Genomic DNA, 23,076 nt, shown 5'->3' with positions numbered 1-23,076 from the left:
ATGGAGTTATATGTAAAATTGTCTTCTTCTAGTTCTTAAACCACAGAGGCTGAGATCACCTCCCCCCCCCCCCAATCGAACGCGATATCTCCTCAACTCGGAAGCTATCACCTCCTTCTCCGCTTCTCGTCCTCCTCCTTCCTCTCGAAACGTAAACCTAGATCGAAATGTTTCCCCAATTTGGCGCTACAGCGGATAGTCTAAGCAAGGCATCTTCCCTTGTTCTCCGGATCGGCACCGACGCCCACCTCTACGACGATCCCGACGACGTGAACATCGCCCCTCTCCTCGATAGCCGCTTCGATTCCGAGAAGTGCGAAGCACTCAAGCGCCTCCTCGCCCTAATCGCTCAGGGCGCCGATGTCTCCAACTTCTTCCCTCAGGTCTCTCTCTCTCTCTCTCTCTAGATTGGAATTGGCGTGGTATTTGAACTTTGTTATCTAATTGTTCTCTTTCTTGCTTTGTCATTAGGTTGTGAAGAATGTGGCGTCGCAGTCACTGGAAGTGAAGAAGCTTGTGTATTTGTATCTTCTTCATTATGCCGAAAAGTACGATTTTTGGTGTCTTTTTCCTTATTTTCGGAGTCAGTATTGTTGGTGATGTAGCTCACGGGTAGATATTTGGTGCTGAGAGCATGCCGGAGTTGGACTTTCTTTTGATACATCCTTTTCATAATTCTTAGATGGATCGGATTGAATAGAGCGAGAATGAACTTCTAAGATTCTGATCTTTTTTTTTTTTGTGGTGAGAGGCTGTTGGTCATCGGTGGACTATGAATGAAGGTTCAACCTAATATAGTTGGATAGCTAGTTTGCGATGGAAATTTACTTTTAAGAGCATGCCTGAATTGCAATTGTCCCCTGGATGTATTATCACAGACTTTCTATGGACACCTGTTGTTATAATTAAAAAGTTGTGACGTCCTTTCCAAAATAATAGACCTACTTACTTTTGCATTATTTCAGCAAATAGCATTCTAGATATCTCAATAGCTAATAAATTAACTGTTACTATTCGTGTCTCCTTTATCTTTGTTAGTTTCTTATCATCACCTTTAACCTTGATGAGACACCCAATTTTCTTATACCTGAATATAAATCATGTTTGCCATGAGCAGTAATTTATTCAGGAAAATATCTTGCAGCATGACGATTAGGGTCTTCTTTTGGCTTATAGATTTCCTCTATTAAGTATTGCTTCTTTTTAAATGAACATTTATTAGTATCCTTTAGTGCTTCTGTTACGCATGTATCTATAATAAGGATGCTTGAGTTAGCGGCTCATTGCTTTCTGAGAAGATGTTTATTAAGTACCTCTAGTTTCTTAGAGCTGGCAGTTGTATAAAGATTCTTTTTAGCAACTTTTAACATGTCAGGCATTTTCTTTCCCTCTGTTAGCTCAGGCGTCCAAATGAAGCTCTCTTGTCTATTAACTGTTTCCAGAAGGACTTGTCAGATACCAATCCTTTGGTGCGAGCATGGGCTCTGCGTGCTATGGCTGGAATTAGGTTACATGTGGTAGCTCCTCTTGTATTAGTGGCTGTCAGTAAATGTGCCAGAGATCCATCAGCATATGTTAGAAAATGTGCTGCCTATGCACTCCCTAAGTTACACGACTTGCACCAGGAGGAAAGTACTTCTCTAGAGGAGGTTGGTTCACTGCTAAACCATCTCCCTCGTTGTACATTTGCCAATCACTTATTGTAGCTTAAAGTTGTTTTGTGTGCTGCAGTTTGTGGATGTCTTGTTAGGCGATAATTCCCCAGGTGTAGTTGGAGCTGCTGCAACTGCATTTAAATCTGTTTGCCCAAATAATTTATTATTAATAGCAAAGAACTTCAGAAGGCTATGTGAAACACTTCCAGATGTCGAAGAATGGGCCCAAATTGTTTTGATTGAGATTCTCTTGCGCTATGTAGTTGCTCGGCATGGACTTGTTAAAGAGTCTACAATGCTGTGTTCAGATTCCCAATCTGACAAAGATTCTGCTGCTCATGGTAATATGACCTATAATAATTGTGGTGATGGAGGTGAGCCATCTGACTTTAAATTGAATAGGATGATGCTCAGATATTACATCGAAGGACAAGACAGATACTTATCTCAGTCTGGATATATTACTGGGAATAATAATAAGCTTGATGGCTTAGTTCTAACAACTAGCCAAAATGATGATGTCGACATTTTGTTGCAATGTACATCACCTCTACTCTGGAGTCAAAATAGTGCAGTTGTACTTGCAGCTGCAGGTGTGCATTGGATTATGGCCCCAAGGGAAGATGTCCAAAGGATCGTTAAGCCGATCCTATTTATTTTGAGGTCGTCACATGCTGCAAAATATGTGGTAATCCTTTGCTTGCTTTAATGCATGCTATTTTGATAATAGTCTTGGTTCTCTTTGGCGATCACACGGATACATGTTAGTTGTTTGAATGTATGATTCATGCATTTGCTTTTCCAAATCACTCTTTCTTAAAGTAATTTTAATGGTACTTTTGTTTATAAATTTGTTGTTGGAAAACTGACATTCTACTATGTTTCCTGTGCAGATGCTTTGCAACATATTAGTGTTTGCCAAGACAGTCCCTTCATTGTTTGCACCTCATTATGAAGACTTTTTTATATGTTCCTCAGATTTCTACCAGCACAGAACTCTAAAACTTGAAATATTATCCACTATTGCCACAGAGTCATCTATTCCTGCAATTTTTGAGGAGTTCCAGGTACTTACTCAAGCTGCATAGTATTTTTATCTTTATTTTGAGGTCTGCCATCATATCTTGGCTTCTTGATACTTGTTTAACGGCATTCTTATCTAGATCAGTTAAGTGCCCAATAGGAATATTCATCAGAGAGGTAACTTGCTATATCTTGGTGTCATGGTTAGAACTTTACACATCGTAAACTATGGAATGATTTTATATTACTTATTATTTACAGACTGATAGTAGTCTACACAAAATGCTCAGTGCTTCAGATAGGAAATCGTCATCATTATTCTAGCCTGTTCTGACTTCTGAGCAATATAATTAATTGGTGACAAATTTCTGGCTGAAGGAAATAATCACTATAGAGGAGTTTGGCATGAAACTGTAGGTTAGTTGGCAGGAAGAGTAATTTAACTTCTTTGTTGCAGTTCAGGCTATGGATAAGAAAATTAAAGAAAAGAGACAGAAAAGATATGTTTCCTGATATTTTAAATGCTAATCTTGAATCGCAAGGCAAATAATTCAGATGTCAAATATAAACTATGTAATGATTTATTTAAATTGTTTCATCATACTATTTTTTTTCAGAAGACGAAATCCCCAAAATTTAACTATTGCTTTTAAAAGATGAAATCCCTGTCCCCAATAATGAAATTTAATGAGCACTTCAGCATGTTGCTTAATTATTCTCTCTTCCATATTATATGTTTTCTTTCTTCAATTCAAGGGAGCCTTGTATCTGGTTTCTTCAAGTCCAAGAGTTGGCTTATACTTTTTCTAGTTGTTCTTGCTAGGATTATATTAAAGATCCAAATAGGAGATTTGTTGTCGATACGGTTGCTGCCATCGGGTTATGTGTGCAACGGCTACCTACTGTCGCAACTACTTGCTTGGAGGGGCTTTTAGCGCTTGTAGTCTATGGTAAAGTAGTTGCATCTGCATCTATTTAGCACATCTATAAGAATCTTGGTCTTTATAACATACATCATATTGCAGAATCATCTGTCAACAATTCATGCCAGATTGATGGAGAAGTCGGTGTCTTGGTCCAAGCAATCATGTCAATCAAAGCAATAATTAAGCTAGATCCTGCTAGTCATGAGAAGGTATTTCTTCCTTAGCTTATACGAGAGCTTATTCTTGCACATATTCTATTCCAGCAAATCCTGGATTTGTTCGGGATTCGCCTCACTTTTAATTATGAAAATGATTGTTATGTACATATCCTTCTTATAACCATTCATGCAAATTTTAAGTCTCTAGCTTTTTCCTTTCCTTTGCCAGTGATTTTGAACCCCCATCTATTTTCTTTCTTCAGTGTGGTTGGTTTGCTCTGTAACATTTGAAGATCATTCAATGTGATGCCTTAAAGTCTTCTTCTTTTCCCTTTTCTCCTGCCTGGGAATATTGGGAGAGAACAATAAGATTATGTGTAAACACTATTATTCTCCAACTTTGTCCTGATGGAATCACATTATCTGCCTTTAAATTGTACAAACTCTTTTTCTGTAACAAATTCTCTTTTTCCAAGGCATCACAGTAAGCAATCTGGTATATTCTTTTTTGATTCTCAATCCCTTTAGTTATCTCTAGTTCAATGTTAACAAGAAGAGCATTTAATGGATCATTCTCTATAGTCCATCTCTGCATGCTATTATATGATATGGAGGTTCTAGTTGCATTCTTTTTCATTTTCCTCTTACCCTTCCCATTTTTTAAACTTTCTGAAGGTGATTGTTCAATTGGCTCACAAACTGGAGATAATTAAGGAACCCGCAGCACGTGCAATGATCATTTGGATCTTCGGAGAGTATAACTCTGTGGGAAAGATTATTCCTAGAATAGTACCAAATGTACTGAAGTATCTTGCTTGGTCTTTTGTTTCTGAAGAGCTTGAGGCAAAGCTTCAAATATTAAATGCCGCTGCTAAGGTAAAGTCCTGCATATAGATTTGGTATTTGCTCTATTGTAATCAGAGTTCTCTGCATCTGCCATTTTAACATTACTGCAAGGTCATGTGCACAATTCATCTTAGCTAGTAAGACATGACTTCATTTGTCTCGAGCAGAACAGTACCATTGGCGATGTTTGTCAACCTCTGGCACATGTCAGTTTATCTGCACTTAACTTGTTATGTAAAGTGCATTAAGTCAATCCCCATTTAGAATCATTTTATAAATGTTGTAATTCGTACTGTGCTGTGAACTTTCAACTTGGCATTCAGATAGACAGCTTTAAAGTTTAAACTGATACGCATCACTTCTAATTTAACCACTTTCAGTTATCATGTGTTTTCTCTTTCAAACTGAAACCACAGAGTGCAATAAGTTACTCTCTCTCTCCATTTATATATAGAGAGAGAGGCACGCACACACACACACACACACACACACACACACACACACACACACACACACACACACACACACACACACACACTTGTGGGTGTCTTTGTCTTTAAATGTGAACTAGGGGTGTAAGCAAGCCGAGCCTGAGCAAGCCGGCTCTAGCTCAGGCGTAGCTCGAAATTAGTTTCACGCCCTAGCTTAATGTTTAGGCTCTGCTTAGCTCAACCCGAGCCTAAACATTAAGCTAGGGCGAGCCCAAGTCAAGCCCAAGCTTGATTAGAAGAGGAGGAAGCAGCGGCGGTGGCGGGAACAAGGATGGCAGGTTGCCAGAGGAGAAAAAGGCCAAAGGAAGAGGAGGTGGCGGGGTCGGCAGCTTGCCGATAAAGGAGGAGGAGGCCACAAGAGGAGCTGGTCGACGAAGGAGGAAAAGGATCCCGTCACCCCTAACCAAGAGGAAGAAGAAGAACCAGTGGGTTTTCTTTTAACCATTGGTTACTTGGTTATTTGAAGAGAATAATGGAGTAATTGATAGAAAAGGGTTAAGTGGTGTGGGAATTTGTGGTTGATGAAAAAAAAAAAAAGTAATGAAGTAAGTAGGTCAGTCATATCAAAAGGAGTAATGGTGAGTCCAATGAGTCTATGTTAGTATTTAAGAAGATCCATGTAGTCAGAATGACAATAAAGAGGAAAGGTCAATATATATATATATATATATATATATATATATATATATATTCGAGTTTATCGAGCCAAGCCTGAGCTAGCCGGCTTAATTTTGAGCCTCAAATTTAGGCTTAGGCTCAGCTCGGCTCGGCTTAGCTCAAATCGAGTCGAGCTGAGCCCGAGCTTCAAACAAGCCAAGCCCGAGCCGCTTGTTTATTTGACACATGTGAATCTGTATGTCATAGTGTCCTAGAATCAAAAATCCCAAGCCAAAATAAATTAGTTATTTATATTTTATAGCTTTATCCAAGATTCCAAACAAGTTCTGTAAACTGCAAGAATCTTTAGTTTAGACAATTCATCACTCAAATTCTTGAGAATAGAAATATTCAGCGACGCTTTCTTAATTGCTAATCTTGTACTACCTATGTTCTTGGAAGTGATCAATTGCAAGGCTATCATACTTAATTGGTTCTTTCTCCAGGTTGTATTATGCACACATGGAGATGACTTGTCCACATTTAAGAAGATCTTGGGTTACATTGTTGAATTGGCAAAAGCCGACTATAATTATGATGTTCGGGATCGTGCTCGTGTTGTGGCAAAAATCATACCATGCAATGATATCTTCCCAAGCCAGGACAACACTTCATGCTCACTAGAGGACACCAAAGTACATCATGAGTTAGTTGAAGCCATGTTCAGTGGAAATATACCGCCAATGTCTTATTCAGCTAATCGTCTTCGCATTTATCTTCCTGGATCACTCTCGCAGATTGTTACACATGCAGCTCCTGGGTATACACCTCTCCCAAAGCCTTCCTTTCTGCTTACTGATGGTCTTGGTCTTCGTGAATTTGAACATGGAGCCGTTGAACATGCTGGGAGAACAGAACCGAGTAATTCTTTTGACGTCAATGATTCTGACAATTCTTCTGGATCTTCAATGGATGAAAGTGGCTCTGTTTATGATTCTCGGGGTTCTATTTTTAGCTTAGCTGATAGTGAGGCGACTGGATTTGCAAGTGATACAAATAACAATGTTCAAAATCTTGGTGCTGAAGATAATCAGGAAGTACCTCTGGTTCACCTTTCTGATGCTAGTGTAGATCATGGTCAAACAAGGGAAAATAATGAAGGAAACACATCCATGTTCACCTCTACGGATTTGACAGGGTTGATGTCTACGTCAGCACTAGAGTCGTGGTTGGATCAGCAAACCACTCTGCCATCTGTACACAACTCTGAACAGTCTTCCTCTGCCAGAATTTCTTTTAATGATCATAATATTGAAGTTAAACCAAAACTCCATGTATTATTAGATCCTGCAAATAGTAATGGCCTACGTGTCCAATATGCCTATTCTTCTGAGGTTTCAACCATATCACATTTGCTAACTTGTGTAGAGTTGTTCTTTGAGAATGTTACAACCGAGATATTGACAAACATAGCTGTGAAAGATGGGGATTCTTCTGGGAATGTGGAGCCTGTGGACGAAGTCCCAAAAGAAACTACAAGGTTATTTTTGTTTCCCACAACAGTAATCTAGTTAATTTTGGTTTGATATGCATTCAATTGAAGAATGGCATAACAATGCTGTTGGTTACATGCTGAAACCCCCTTTTACTTATAAAAGCTCACTCTTACTTCTTTTGTAGCCTCCTTTCTTCCAATGAAATGACAAAGGTACTTCCTGTGGAAGAGATCGCATCTCTACATCCACAGCAGACAATTAAGAAACTTCTGCAAGTCCATTTTGGTCATCATGTTGTACCACTGAAGTTGGCCGTGTTTTGCAATGGGAAAAGGCATTCAACAAAACTATGGCCTGAAATTGGATATTTTCTATGCCCATGGTCCATTGATATGAAGGCCTTTCTAGATATGGAACGTCAGCTGCCAGGGATGTTCGAGTATGCTAAGAGGTTAATACATTGATTTTATGTTACTTCTCTTCTTATAGTTCTGAAAAGTTATGGCTAATTTGTGTAAGAGCCGATAGATCAAGATATTAAGCATAATAGAAAGCTTGGGTATTTAGCAGTTTAAGGCATAAATTTATGCTTGTGGCTGTAGCTTTAGTAAGATTTTTAAGGTAATATGTTTTCTTCAGAAATTCCAGGGAAGTCAAGGAAGCTTGGTTATGAAATGCAGTAACTTTTTTTGGAATTGTGAATATGTAGATACGCCTATATTTAAGTGACGAAAAATGAAGATTTGAATATAAAGCACTGCCTCATCTTTCCATCTTCATATTTTTCCTGAAATCTCAACCATAGCGTCATCTGATGAAATATTTCCAACAGATGCACCTACAAAGACCACATCCAGGAGCTTGAACACAAGGAGCAGACCGCACTGCAGCATGATAAGATTCTTATAGTATCACAGTCTATTGCATCGAAAATGCTCAGCAATGCTAATCTTCACCTTGTCTCCATGGATATGCCAATTTCATTCAGAATCGATGATGCGTCAGGTCTGTGTTTGCGATTCAGCAGTCAAATATTAAGCAGCTCAAAGTTATGCCTTATTACAATCATTGCAGAAGGTAAACTTTCAGGAACCTTAGATGTGACCATCAAGATCAATTCCGAAGATACAGTTTTTGCTCTTAATCTGCTAAACAGAGTGGCTACTTTTTTACAGTGAACCTATAACTCTTCTTCATGGCTTTATTGTTTAAATTCTCTACTTCACATGTCTTGTACAAGATGTAAGGCGTTAATGGATTTTGTTGTTTTCTTTGGCTTTCCTTAGTTTGAATCAGTAAAGATGCAGAGTTGCAGACCTCTTTGGATTGCTAGATATGTAATAATGTTCGCGTTTCTCTTGGTCCAGTGTGTGGTATTAACTATTGTTTTACGTCGTTGTAAGCAAACCAATTTGGGATCATAAATGTCGGCAGCCAAAGGCCAAACAGTACCATTAATGTCGCATCTGTTTGCAGGAAATTCCGGCAAGGGGGTTTGCAGAAATATCTCGCTTCCTGTATTGGTGGGTAGATACTTTCTCATTTGTTTGGTGTGTCTTGTCTGTTTTCTATTGTGTGCTGGCGCGTGCGTCGACATGTCCACCTGCAGGCGTGCATGTGTGGGTTGACTTTTGACATCATGTAAACCTATCCAACAATCTACCAGCCCGTATGCAATTTGAGTAGCAAGATATTCTCAGTTGGTCAGGGTGAGACACACAAGAATTAGTCTGTGGAATTTCTTCTCCTTTTTTTTCTTTTTATCTTTCTTATGAGTTCCAATAATGTGTGATATTTTTGTTTGGGATAATGAGAGGTTCTTCACATTGATTTCTCACTTTTCTCAACAAAAAGAAAAAAGAAAAATCCATGGTACTTTTGCGAAGGCATTTTATTCAGTATCATTTGGTTCTCTACTTCGTTGACTTATTTTTATTCTGCATCTGAGTACTAGAATCACAACAGCTCGAGGAAGACTAGTGAAGTGACAACGCCTTATCAGAATACAAGTAACAACGATTGCCAAAAATTGCCAGATTTCCAAAGAGCACAGGATTTCAAATCCCAAGGAAATAGCTAACGCAACAAAAATATAGTCGCCCACATACATACAGCTTGATCACAATGCCTCTCACTAGGTAAATATAAGCATCAACCAGCACCATCAGAAGATCGTAGGTGACTTGCACTACCAAGAAAACTATATGTAGCTTGAAAGATTGATCCCATAAACACAACCTGAGTACTGGGCAAAACTATTCTAGATACATCGTGAAGAAAGATGAGCAACAAACTGATTAGCTATACAACACCAGGAAGGCAGTAGAGACTGATGGCATGCCTAGACTCATGACTCGGCCTGGGTTTTCCCTCTCCTGTCAACCCTCCTCTGAAAGCATAGATTACATCTGCCGGACTAAGTTCACTTGGTATAAAGTGGGGATGCCGAGGGTCTCGGATAAGCAACCTTTCCATTTGCCCCTTCTTCCGATCTCCCGCGAGACCTCCGGGTGTTGCCACCGACACTCTGGCTGCTCGCCCTGCGCTCACCTTGTGGGTTTCTCGTCGGTTCTTTAGCATCCTGAAGTTGTTCTAATGCCGACACCACTTGATTCATGTTTGGCCTGAACCTTGCTTCCACTGATAAGCACTGGAGTGCAAGAGAAGCAGCTTTCTGTGCTCCTGCAAGTGAGTACTGCCCTTCCAATCGAGTGTCCAAGATGCGGAAGATTTTTCTCTTGTGCGTGAGATTAGGCCTTGCCCACTCCACAAGATTGTGTTCCCCGGATGGACGGTTCTTGTCCAGAGCACGTCGACCAGATAGCATTTCTAGAAGAACGACTCCAAAGCTGTAGACATCACTCTTGGTAGTCAAATGACCTTCAAAATGAGAAAAGGGAGTCAAAACTAGTGGTGTATACACAAGCAGTAATGTATATATATGCAAGATGGCAATCCATATGTACAATAAATAATCATATTTATTCCATATAATAGTTAGAGAACTTCACTTCACAATGGACTTTTTATTATATTTAAGCAATACCAAGTCTCTCATTCCAAAATGGTTTGCACAAGAATGCAGCTAAGACCACAACCAATAAAGAAAAGGAATGTTAACATATGTTTTACATCAAGTACATGATTGCTTATTGATTATCCAATTGTACATTTCCTATAACAGGATGACACATATGACATGATTCCTGAGCAACCTAAACCATTGTTCTGATATCCTGGACAAGAAATGTACCAACGCTAAAACTCAGATTCGACACTTCTCAATTTTACAAATCGAGTTTCATCAGCAGGCTGCTATATTTTCTCAACATTGCATTTTCTTTCACATTCGACAGCATGGAACTACCTTTTCACGAAACATGAGCTAATTGGAGAGGGATCAACTATTTAGCAAAATTCACGAATGCACAAGAGGATATAGCTAATCATTATCTATAATCATATAATAATAACATAACAAAGTAACAAACCCTTAATATTAGGAAGCAAGAGAGCTCAGGCATATGAGAAGTTTACCAGTTGCAAGATATTCAGGGGCAGCATATCCATATGTTCCCATCACCCTTGTAGAGACATGACTTTTATCACCAGTTGGACCATCTTTTGCCAATCCAAAATCAGAAAGCTTTGCATTGTAATTCTGTCCACATATCAAAGCAACCAAGTGTTAAGGGGAATTAAGTTTACTTGCAAGAGTTATCCAAGTCCGCATCATCACGTACTGAGTCCAGAAGAACATTAGAGGCTTTAAAATCACGATAAATAACTTTAGCCTTGTCACTGTGCAGATATGCCAGCCCTTTAGCAGCTCCAAGAGCAACCTTCATGCGGAGATTCCACGAAAGTGGTTGAAAGTATGAACCCCCTGCAGCACCATAAATTTGAATCTTAGATAGAGTAAATGAAAAGAATAAAGATTAGTCTAATCGTCAAGCACGGATATGTATTGGCTTTTTCGATTAAATTGATGCAAAAAGCACATGACCAACTATGAACTTACTCCTAAAAAGATGATTCTCCAAACTTCCTCGAGGCATAAACTCATAGACAAGAAGCCGTTGTTCATCCTCCAGGCAGTACCCGATGAGTTTCACAAGATTAGGATGAGACAACTGACCCAGGTAATTAACCTCTGCCTATAACAGTTCAAGAAATTACTTATCAGACTAAGTGGAAATGCAAATCAGATAGCCAAGTTTCCTATAGAACAACCGACGAGCTTACCAACCATGCTCAAATATATGAGGTTTCCACATACATAAGCATGAAAAGTGCAACTGATAGGGTAATGAAAAGAACACTACTAGGAAAATGATACTGACCAGCCATTCCCTGTGACCCTGGTAACCTTCCTGATTGAGTTTCTTCACAGCAATAACTATTCCAGTCCCAGGCTTCGCTGCTGCAAATGTGTGCTCGTCTACCCATCCCTTAAAGACTGAACCAAATCCTCCCTCTCCCAACACACTGTCTGGCCGGAAGTTCCTAGTGGCAGTTCTCAGTTCATTGAAGGTAAAGCTCCTGACATTCGATGACTGCAAGATCTCACCCTCACTCCGAGGAGTTGGGGGCACAGAAGCTGCAGAAACTCTACTGCTAGAGCTGCTCAATCCGGTCACATTCTTGCTACCAAACTTGGAGTTTGCTCCTAAGCATGCAAATATGATACCTTCCATAAGAAAAATTTACAGAAGAAAAGCTTCTCAGAGGAGAAAAATTGCGGCAAATAGGCAGACAACATAATTTGTATAAATGTCCTAGTTTATGTGGCTCTGCCCAATATGGCGTTTAGACAAACACAGGGTCTCAATAGAGTTCACCGAAGCATAAGACACGAGCCTTGATCATCAATCTGGAATGACCCCTCCTAACCAATATAAATATACTTGTCCTAGTTATACCCACAAACAAAGGTTGACTTCCAAAATTCAATAGCCAGATCACCAGATCAACAACTAACCCCAAAGCAGATGAAGAAAATTTCCTATCCTATCCATCTCTCTTCAAATTACCTAAAATGACCGTTACAAGAAAGAAACATGCCTGCGAAGAAGAACCCTATAAGCAGACATTCTTGAGGAAATGGATTAAGTGAATTTTTTTTTTATCATGATACAAAGAGGAGTCAAATGATTTTCTTTTTCTTTTTTTACGGACTAAACATAAATTTCCTAGCACTGTCCAAATGAAAGTATTACTTCTCGACCTCCAAAGGCTCCAAAGTTATAGGAAAATAATTAGAGACCTAGAAATCAGCTAATAGGCAATAGTTTCGATACCATTCGACTGTGTGTCCTGTCACAAAAGCAGCCACTTGTGCTTCAATTTCCCAACTTTTTTTTTTTTTTTGGCCAAAGAAACTACTGGGTCCAAGTTTGCCCACCAAGATCTCAAACCTCACGACAGATAGAGAGATCAAAAAAAAAAAAAAAAAAAAAAAAAAAAAATCGAAACCCTGTTGAGTGGAAAACTTCATACGAACCTACTCGACTTACTCTATGAGCTAAAATTCTACAGTTAACGAAGTGGAAAAGGAAAAGGGGGAAAAAAAAAAAAGAAGGAAAAAAAAAATCCAGCTCGTACCGGAAGTAAAGGCGCTGTGAGATGGACTCTCCGCCTTAATTTTCGCGCCCCAGCAGTTCCCCATCACAAGCTCGAGCACACCGCAAGCGAACTCTTCTCCTTCTCTCACACACCACCCCCTCAGCCTCAAACCGGAGAGAAAACAAAGCCAAATCCGTGAAGAAAACCACCAGATCGCCCTAAAAAGGACACACCTTTACACCAAATCTATTGGGAAAACCCCCAGATTTGGTCGCCTAAGACGAGGCGACCCACCTCAATCTGATAACGAGAGAAGAAAGGGATAAGAAGAGGCAGACAGAGAGCTATAAAGGTGACGCCTTTTTTTTTCTTCTTTTCTCTTTCTTTTCTTTTTCTCCCCCACCTCGTTTTTTCCTCTATTTGGGTCTTCTTTGCGAACCCCCTTTTAATACCACTTTCGCGAAGGTTGACTTCACTTCCCACCCTAATCTCTCCTCGTTTTACTGCAATCGAGAGAGAGAGAGTTTTAGAGAGAGAGAGAGAGCATTTAATGGTGAGCGTTGGTCTCCAGTTCTAGAGAGAGAGAGAATCTTATCCTTTTCATGCTCTTGTCTCTCTTTCTCCCTTTTTTAAGTTGTATTTAATTGTATTATTAGGTGCACTCTTAAGTACCGTACGGGCATGCGTAAATATGAGCTTAATCGATTTTTTTTTTTTAAAAAAATGTCTTAAAGATTACTTATGTATGTCTCTTCCAATAGGATAAAAGACCATGCTGGATAATTTATACATGCTCGAACGTAAAAGGGAAAAAAGTATAATAGAATTAATTATTTTTTGAAGAAAAAAAATTAGCTAATTTTATAGGAAAAATACCTAATGTTTTCCCTTTATTATCATCATCAAACTCTACTATATTAATATTTATCATTTCACCCATATGTTTTGCTTTTAATATTTTAAAAGCATCCTAACGTTAGCTTCAATTAATAGTTTATTATCATATACGTAAGTTCATGATCATGCAACCGCTACTCTTTACTTTTTTATTCTAAAAACACTCTAGGATTAGTTTTTTTTAATGGTTATCATATAAAAGAGTTAAAATTACTATTGATAAAATTAAGGGTGGCAATATTTTAAGGTCAAATGATGAGTATTTTAGATATTTTAATTTTTAATTTTAAAAGTAACATAATATTCTTTGTTCTATTAGCTAATGTTAGATTAAAGACAATTCAAAATATATTTCAGGCAATAAAAATAAAGTATATGGGTGGAATGATAAAATATCTATATTACCATTAAATTTTTTTTGGGCAAATAAAGATAGGTGTAAGAATAAAGCAAAGCAAAGCAAAGCAAGCCAAGTATTCAGTAAAGCCTACAAAAACGGAGTGTGTTAGGCTTTGCTCACATGGTTGTCGTCCATTAATTGGAACCTGTCAAAGATTAGCAGCATTAGTTAGTAGATTAGTATAGCAGTATAGTTGCCTAATTTGAGCAGGAAAGCTAATAACTTTTAGAAAAAATGGTCAAAAGAAGACTACTACTTGCAAGAATGGCACGGGTGTAGACGAATCAATACTTATCACAGAGCCTTCATTAGATGCATCAATTTGATGCAAAATAACTTTAAATCACAAGAAGTAGGAAGTACTCAACTCCTTTGTTTTTTGTCCAGCTATTAGCGAAAAAGCCGGTGTAGATCCATTGAATATGTTAGCTATATCTTAGAGCTATCCTTGTTCTAAGTTATTTGAGAGAAAAAGGTTAAAGTGGTATATTATCTAACAGTTTAAATTGTTGGATCAAAGATAAGAAAATGTGTTAATAATATAATACATATATTATTAAACCATTACATACCAGCTTAAAGCCTGTCGAACATAAAAATAAAATCACAAGAAAATTCTTTGAAAGAATATCAAAGAAATGGTAGCCAAGAAAAGACTACATGGACCAAGTTTCATGATCCGTGTAAAGAAAGAAAAGATCGTTTTGATATAGACATGAACAATAATATTGTCCAAGAAGATGATTGCGAAAAATAATCTGACCAACTACCTCCTCCCTTGGAAGAATCAAATGGTTTAATAATTCTCGATAAAAACTATTCGATTCGGTTAAGGCATTGCAAGAAAGTTCAAAAAATAAAAGAGAGAGAGAGAGAGACCCATCCATCATGTGGGCTTCTACTGCAAAGGTGTGAACATCCTGAGTCTTTATAAGCACATGGTCCTCCTCCTGACTGTTGACCTTTTTTTTTTGCTTAGATAATATACATGTATATGTGGACAGGGGTATTTAGTTTATGGATGAGAGGAGGTGTGTGAAGCTCTGGGTTCTAATAATGTGGTTGGACTTGTCAAAAAGCCACTGCTCTGTCTCCATGTGATATTTCTTCACCCCAGGCCAACTTGTGGGTTTTTGTTTATTTTGTTTGTGAAAAGAATGCCAACTAATAGTGGTTAGGCAGAGACAGACAACTCCATGTTGACTCTCTCTCACTCTCTCTCTCTCTCTCTCTCTCTCTCTCTGAAGAAAAGTAGATTGAGGAAATTAATATGAGAAATTTTAGTTGAGTTGGTAGGTTGCATAATCTATACACTATCATCTCAATAATATCTTCTTTCTTCTATTTTTTTTTCTCTACCTGAGTCAAACTGCAGATTTGAACCTGGGAGCATAAGATGAAGATCTAGATGGATTGAAAGTTAATAATTTACTTATAGAACTAGAAGATGGATCCAGCCATTCTTACTTACTAAAATATCTATTGAGAAGAACAATTTGCGGGTTCGGAGCATGTGTCAAAGTCAAACTATAGTTGACCTGTCAGATATGTAATAATGAGACAAAAGCTTTCTGTAGAGTGGATAGATTTGCAAGTGCAGCAAAAGGACACAAAAGGAACAAACTGTTTGTCGTAAAGTATGTGACATTTTGGAGAAGAGAATCCAAGGAAAATTTTCGCAAAAGTGGCAGGCATCAGAGATGATATTTCGGACATAAAGCTTCCAATTGCATCACTATGACGAAAATAGGATGTCAGCAATACACAGTATGTAACAATGGCAGTTGACGGGAAGCATTTACATGCGACAGAAAATTCATGTTATTTAGATGGAATTAATCCAAGTTTGTTAGTGTGGCACAGTATATATTCTGTCAACCATGTCGACTTACCTCGTATTAGCCATGGGATGTCCCAAGTGTCCACTGACATGGCTATCCATATCCACTATTCCACTCAAAGCAACAAGAAGCTCAGGCAGAATGAATAGCTATAAACAAGCAAAATGAACAATCGGAAGGTTTATGAGATGATGAAGTAATAAAATTAGGAGAACAACTAAAGCAACGCAAGTGTCAGAAGGAAATTCTTAACTTAATTCTCGTCCGTAGCCTTTTATAACATTATTTCTTGCTTCAAGCAAGAAATGGCAAAGGCATTTCTTGCAAGGCAAAATTTAGAAAAACAAAAATCCAGCGATTTAATACACAACAGAGATGCAGAGAACTCTTGATGCTTTAAAGCTTATTCCGGTTAACTTGGAAGACAACTCCTACGCAGATTTAACAGTGGCTGATTTTATGATGTCCACAAATTCCGCCTGAAGAAGGAAAAATAAAATAAAATGAGGTATTCAAGAGCAAGAAATGCATCAAGAACATTGTAGGTAAAATATAAAATGTTACATCAGTTGTTTAACATGGTATCCCAAATGTGGTATTTTTAACAGCATTAAAGTGGCTTAGATAATTAAAAAATGTCAGATGCAAGACAGTTTTTGGCTGATCATGCAGTTCAACCTAATTGCAGTCATCAAGTAACTAAACTGTTACAAGTAGAAACTTTGCATTAAGTGATAGAAATGACTGCCAGGTGAACTGATATTTAACGAAAAATATCCATTGTAAGAGCCAAAATAAAGAACTGGTGTTCTTTAAAGGGGCCGGCGGTGCAAAATATGTTACTCTGGAACTACCAGATAAGGGCAGGTGGATACATGGTAGTATCCTAAACAGTAACAGGGAGCGCTTCTTGCTTAATTTTGCCAAATGAATAGCATCAGGCATCAGAGAATTAAGAAAAGAAAGGACACCTTAAGTGAAGCACCACCAACAAGAAAACCATCAACATCAGGTTGGGCAGCCAGCTCTTTGCAGTTTGCTCCATTCACAGAACCTGCATGGACGACCAAAATTTTTTTCCTCACAATTACAGACAGTTACAAAGATGGAGATGCAAGAAAAATCCTATCCCCAGAGATTCAGAGGTAGGACAAAATGTCTCCCTGTGCCTGACTGTAAAATAAATTATCTTATTCATTTACGAAAAAGAACCTAGAGAAAATCTACTTGAGCATACCTCCATATATGATCCTAGTTGATTCTGCAACTTCAGCGCCCACATTTTCATGGAGCCACTTCCTTAGGGAGCAGTGTACCTGAGACAGAGGATAAACAACTTAAGAGTTAGGAGATAGTAATCTGGGAGAAATATGGGACAATATTTTGTTAGCATAGAACATATAAGCTCAGATAAGTTTAATAGAGAGAACTTGAACCAAGTGCTTATAAGCCAGATGACTTATGGCAAGTAGTAAGCTGATTTTTCAAGAATAGTTCACTTATTCAATCCCTGGATGAAGGACGTAACCCTTGGATTATCTAGGTGTAGTTATGAAAAACTTGCTAGATCAATGGTAACCACATCTCATCACTGATAATGTCTACTAACGAGATATATGAAACAACAGTAAACATTCTCATCGAGAAAGCTTGACTATGTTTGAACTGTAAGGAGAAGGGCTTCATCTTGCAAGCAAGTAGAGTCATCATTCTCATGGTAAATATAACTGAAAATTGCAAGGGAATAAAGTTGTGCAGACACCACATTCAAGCATGTGTAATCGCGCAGACGCAGGAGGACAACACATCCAATGATGCTTTGGTTAGGCAATGAGTCGTGAGAGAGAAATTTCATACGAGGGTATTTAAGTCTTTTGTTTGAGGGGTCTTTTGCCTTTGTTAGGGTTTGCCTATATAAAGGCGTGCTATGTTGTCACTTGAGGATTGATGATTATTATGATATTTTGAGATTTCTACTTCTTCTCTTTTGTTGGTGGATGCAACACCCCATATGTGGATTCCACGAGTTTGTACTTTATTCTTCTCCTGATCTTCTTCTTTCTCCATTGAAACTACGGTTCTAGATCATAAATCCTAGAGGAAACTTACTTCTTGAGCCTGAGCTGGGGTTGCAACTTTGCCAGTTCCAATAGCCCAAACTGGTTCATAGGCAACAACTACATTGGTCCAATCTGATATCCGGTCTGCAAGAGAAGATAAGTCAGGACACATGGAGATAACCATAGTTAAAAGCCCCACAAGCAAGCGTACCAATTAACATAGTATGACAAGATACCATCATTTCAAACAGCAGCATTTCACTGTTAATAGAAGACCTGAGAAACTTTTCACAGTACGCATAACGATTTTCCAATTTTCCTTTATGACACATTAACCTTGTGCATGTCATATACTGATATTTGTTGTACGATGGCAAGATAACATTATGACAATCACAAACTCACTCCAAGATCTAGTATATTCAGAAATTACTTTTAGATTTTTTATTCTTCATATCACATTCCATTTTCCTTAATAAAAAATCCTTCAAAATAAACTACATACTCAGTCACTGGCTTCCGTAAACAAAAATAATCTGTTTTATCAATTTGCCTACCTATACAAGCACTTTCTACCTGGTCAAATTATGCAACATACCTGCAATTGCTTTTGTTTGTGCAGCAACTACATCCATAGTTGCTCCTGCCTCCCTCTGTTCAAGGGTCTCTCCAACACAAGCAATCACCTTCAGACCTTTAGAGAGAGCATATGCAACTTTGTCTCCAACAAACTGTCATGAGATAACACAAAGCATGGATAAAAAAAATTTGGTCATCAGAAAATATGGAAAAGAGCATTGGAAAGATTAATACAACACTTCAGACAAAATATGTTGGCTAGATACCAACATGAAATGGAGTGTAAAGTCGCATTACAGCATTTAAGAGCTCTCTAAGTAGATAAGAACTCGGAATTCAAACCATCTCAGTATCTAGTGCATTGATTTCTAGTTCACATTCATTAACAAAATAGCATTTGTAAATTAAATAAAACTAAAAGATGAAAAATTGACATTCCTAATATAATGAATGTGTATTTTACTTCACTTCATAATGCAAATGTGTATTTCCACACAAAGGAGTAAAGACAACTGCTTAACTATGTCTGATAACTTACTTCATTAGATTCTGCTAATAAAGCCCTTCTTTCAGAATGTCCAAGAATGACCCAATGAATGTCAAGACTTTTTAGCATCTCCGCACTGCAAGAATAGAAGTTTAGTCAAATTAAAGAATGGTAAATAGTCTTAGCATTATTTCCTTGAGATGTTTTTCTACTAAGCATTATCTATCTGGCCAAGAAGATCAACTTAAAGAAGAACCTTTGCAGTATTCAAAGTTAATTTAAATAAAATAGACTCAACATGTGCGGAACATAAAGTCATATCCAGGAGTTCTTCAATCAATAGATAAAATGAAACTATGAGCAAGTTGAAGGAAAGCTAGTATTAAAATATACATTGTCACCTGAAATGATCTTATCCATGACTTCTATATTTAATAGATAAACATGAAATCATGAGCAGACTGAAGGAAAACTAGTGCTAACTAAAAGAAGAATCATGCTATGCCACAATAAGAAAATGACAATAAATAAGTTACAAACTTCTGTACAGTAATAATAAATCTGAAAGGTACAACATGTCAGCCTAAATGGTTTTGAAAAATAGTAATCAGAACTGCAACAGCTCAATTGCTAGATTACGATATACTCTACATTTTAACCAAAGAAGGCCACAGCATCACAGTATGATAGACTGTGATAAAAAAATAAAAATAAAAACATGGATTATGGCCACCACACAGTATTCATAAATAAGCACAAAAGCCCAAATAGAAAGAATATATTGTTCTTAAGTATCAAAATAGAGAATGAATAACAAGGTATAATTTCTACTATCCATCTCTTACCTGATCTCACCGGTAAAAGCACCACCTTTCTTCACCCAACAATTTTGAGCAGCAACATGAAAATCAGGACGCAGGAGGCTTTTCACCAAAGGAAGAAACACATATGGAGGGCTAACCACAACCTCTACAAAATGAGGAGACTATTATCAGTCATACATTTATTGCTATGTCATGGACCTACTTACACAGAGTATATAGAAGAAAGCAAAATTTTCTTATGGATTCCAAGTTATCATGCAGCTATGTTAACGAAATCCACTCGTGACCATTTGCCAACTCGGAAGTATCAAAATAGAGAAATTAAAGATTTGTAAACACCTAAAATCTAACAAAGAAAGAACTAGTTTAACAGATATATTACAGCAGAAGAAGAAAAGAAGAAACGCAAGCATTGCATTAAGTATCAAAGTCTCGCCTACATACCAACAACATCCGACCCGGGAGCTTGCCCATCGTTCAAGGTGCTCACGATCTTCTTAACCTCCTCGGTTGTCCCATTCTACAAAAAAAAAAAAAAAAATCAATCCCAAATCTAACATCTAACAATACTGTGTATGCGAAAAACTGTAAGATCGTTCAGATCTATTCGATCGCGTCATTTCGACATCCAAAACGACAAGAGAAACCCTAACATATGATCAAGATCTAAGATTTGGACAAGAGGGAAGGAAGAACTACGCATTTCCAGTTGCCGCCGACGAAGAACTTTCTCCCCATATCTCCGATTCGCCGCTAAGGATACGAGATGCGTACTGAGATCTACAGAAGATTTGGTTCGGTCGAGGAAGAAGAATGAGACGAGTATTAATAACTATATGAGTCTATGAGAGAGGGATCGCATGATGCCCTTACATTGTCCGAAATTACTGAACTAACCCGGAGGACTAAATATTAATAAGTAATAATATCTGTCCTTATTAGAGAGTGAAGTTCTCCATTCTCCGATCGTTATCGGACGGACGTGATTTAGTCGCACCGGGGACTTCTCTTTTAGGAGTGTGTAGTGGTGGCCTAGTGGGCCTAAATAATAATTTACTTGATGGACCTGGGCCTTCCTATAGTGGATTAGATTATTTGATGGGATGGTTGAACGGATCCGCTGATAGACGTGAAACAGCCTATGACATTTTCCATATGCTGCTGTTTGGTTAAGAGCTCTTTTAGGTGCATCAAATCTTTAAAAAATTAATATTTTAAAAAACTAATTATACTTAAATTAATGCAGTCTTTTGGCATCCGCCGCTTGTGTAGATTTGCTCCGCTCCCTAGCTAGCTTAAATCCAATATAATTATAACAAAAGTGTGGTAAGCTGAATCTTTTTCGTCGATATTATAACATAATTATGTTTATATAATATAATGTTTAGGATTTAGGTTTAATATAATGCTCTTCTTTGTAGTTATATTTAAAACTAATTTGATAAATTATTTTTATAAAATTATTATAAATACTCTTTGATTTCATATAAAGTAGATTAATAATATTATTATAATATTTAGCTGTTATTATAAAATAAAAGGAAAGCTATTCCTAAGCTGGAGCTTAGTAAATAATTTAGAAAAACTACGGTAGAATGGTAATAAATCTACTAAACACAAGGATAGAAAAAAAAAATAACTTGATAGAAGATAGATTAAAAACCTGCCGATAATACCATTCATCCTTATCTTGTACCACTAAATTATAAACATTGAGGTGCCCACCTGGCAACTGCCAATTTCTCCTGTCCTCCCCCCATATCAAAGTAATTCAACAAATTAATTATGCAATAAAAGAGTCTTTATTATCTTATAGACAAGAGAAGAGAGAGAGAGAGAGAGAGAGAGAGAGATCATAACACAAACAACCATGGCATGATAGCATCCTCTCGCTACTAGCAACAAGATAGAGATGCAACTCTCTACATAATTACATAACCTAAACATAACTTATATGCGACTAATCTCCCTCCTCTCCTTGTTAATTATATCTATAATACCATCTCACTTGCAGTTGCAGGGATTACAAGTGCATGTGGGTGCACACTTGCAACCTCCATTCTCAGATCCAGCATCCATCTCGAATCCTTCAAAGTTCCTGCAAATATAATTGTATAAATTATAATCCAAATCAAACCAAACATAGTAGATATGATAAGTAGAAGAAACTAAACTAATAAACTAACCCCTTCTCAGGTGCAACACCCATGATCATGGGTTGAGTAGTAGTGTTCTTTTCCTCAGCCACATCGGCGTACATCTTGCATCTGAAATAATAAACCAAGGATTAATTTATAAGAAGAATGGATTAAGAAGAAGAAGAAGAAGAAGATTAGAGAGTTGTTTAAATTTACCCTCCACAGCCACTGCCACATTTGCAGCCAGACCCACATCCGCAATTCCCACCGCAGCAAGAAGACATCGTTCTTTGGCAAGGATAAATTCTCGGATAAGTGGTTATTCTATCCGGGCCCGAGGTGGGAATTTATAGAGGGGAGGTGGTTGGGGTGTGACGTTATCCACCATTTACGTCTCTCGAAATCCGGATATCTCTATCGTGTCGGTTTATTAATCTTCTAATCTAGGCCTTTCTGCCTTGAAAACGTCAACTATGCTCGTCGTTATCGCTGCCACTGCTACTGCCACTGCCACCTCTAAGAATAGATGGTGAAAGTGTAACGGAAGCCCTATACTTGTTCAAAAAAAAGAAAGAAAGAAAGAAAGAAAAAAGAAGCTTTACACCGAGATTTCCGGAGACTTATGGTTTAATCTAATATCAAACTACTATTTCAACTTTTTTTTAATCTATATCATGTTGCCTCACGTATGATTTTTATTTTTATTCTACCATAATGAATGTTAAGATGTCAGAATTATCATTTTTCTTCTATTAAATGTTTTAAATATACTTTCAACCTCTTCTTTCTTCTTTTATCTAAGATTATAAGTCTTAAATTTTAGTTATAATTTCATAATGTACTCCCTTTTAAATATATGATCATAAATAAAAAATTTCACTTATCTTTAAAATAAAATACGGATAGAAGATTCATATTTACTCATATGATAGGATTATTAGTATCATCTGGGTAATATAGTAATTTACATTATTTTTCTGGTTAAGTTGAGATGAAAAGATTAATAATTTTATATTAGTCTAAAACATAGAGGGACAAAGTAATGACTATGTAAGCGAAGTTCAAAGTTAGTTTAATTTTAGGCATATATGTT

General features: G+C 37.4%; 4 protein-coding genes across 6 annotated transcripts; 1 reads left to right on the top strand and 3 right to left on the bottom strand.

The window, feature by feature from the left end:
- The first annotated feature begins 75 nt into the window (after positions 1–75).
- LOC140791204 (AP3-complex subunit beta-A) lies at positions 76–8,558 on the top strand. Of its 2 annotated transcripts, none has more exons than XM_073141621.1 (11): positions 76–383; positions 472–548; positions 1,403–1,649; positions 1,732–2,343; positions 2,549–2,722; positions 3,502–3,628; positions 3,704–3,813; positions 4,438–4,638; positions 6,203–7,236; positions 7,377–7,643; positions 8,025–8,558. In XM_073141621.1, the coding sequence occupies exons 1-11, from the start codon at positions 168–170 to the stop codon at positions 8,368–8,370; spliced, it is 3,411 nt and encodes a 1,136-aa protein (XP_072997722.1). In that variant the 5' UTR covers positions 76–167; the 3' UTR covers positions 8,371–8,558. The 2 variants fall into 2 exon arrangements, with proteins under 2 accessions (XP_072997722.1, XP_072997723.1); XM_073141622.1 differs by having other exon boundaries at positions 354–383; positions 1,443–1,649.
- Positions 8,559–9,371: 813 nt separating this feature from the next.
- Positions 9,372–13,372, bottom strand: LOC140791205 (receptor-like cytoplasmic kinase 176). Of its 2 annotated transcripts, none has more exons than XM_073141623.1 (6): positions 12,797–13,372; positions 11,536–11,882; positions 11,214–11,349; positions 10,936–11,078; positions 10,730–10,853; positions 9,372–10,072 (listed from the first exon to the last, which is right to left on the bottom strand). In XM_073141623.1, the coding sequence occupies exons 1-6, from the start codon at positions 12,858–12,860 to the stop codon at positions 9,615–9,617; spliced, it is 1,272 nt and encodes a 423-aa protein (XP_072997724.1). In that variant the 5' UTR covers positions 12,861–13,372; the 3' UTR covers positions 9,372–9,614. The 2 variants fall into 2 exon arrangements, with proteins under 2 accessions (XP_072997724.1, XP_072997725.1); XM_073141624.1 differs by having other exon boundaries at positions 11,536–11,861.
- Positions 13,373–16,122: 2,750 nt separating this feature from the next.
- LOC140791206 (triosephosphate isomerase, cytosolic) lies at positions 16,123–20,752 on the bottom strand. The gene is made up of 9 exons (XM_073141625.1): positions 20,545–20,752; positions 20,290–20,365; positions 19,867–19,990; positions 19,073–19,157; positions 18,554–18,686; positions 18,005–18,099; positions 17,133–17,211; positions 16,867–16,949; positions 16,123–16,374 (listed from the first exon to the last, which is right to left on the bottom strand). The coding sequence occupies exons 1-9, from the start codon at positions 20,581–20,583 to the stop codon at positions 16,327–16,329; spliced, it is 762 nt and encodes a 253-aa protein (XP_072997726.1). The 5' UTR covers positions 20,584–20,752; the 3' UTR covers positions 16,123–16,326.
- Positions 20,753–21,621: 869 nt separating this feature from the next.
- Positions 21,622–22,377, bottom strand: LOC140790696 (metallothionein-like protein type 2). Its single transcript, XM_073140892.1, has 3 exons — positions 22,200–22,377; positions 22,032–22,112; positions 21,622–21,943 (listed from the first exon to the last, which is right to left on the bottom strand). Exons 1-3 carry the CDS (start codon positions 22,265–22,267, stop codon positions 21,850–21,852), a joined length of 243 nt encoding a protein of 80 aa, XP_072996993.1. The 5' UTR covers positions 22,268–22,377; the 3' UTR covers positions 21,622–21,849.
- Between the last annotated feature and the right edge of the window lie 699 nt (positions 22,378–23,076).

Source organism: Typha latifolia, chromosome 6, assembly GCF_019914945.1.
Source record: "Typha latifolia isolate L0001 chromosome 6, TyphaL0001v2, whole genome shotgun sequence".
Lineage (NCBI taxonomy): Eukaryota > Viridiplantae > Streptophyta > Magnoliopsida > Poales > Typhaceae > Typha > Typha latifolia.
Note: the sequence above shows the minus strand (reverse complement) of the source record. Positions and strands in the feature narration are given on the sequence as shown.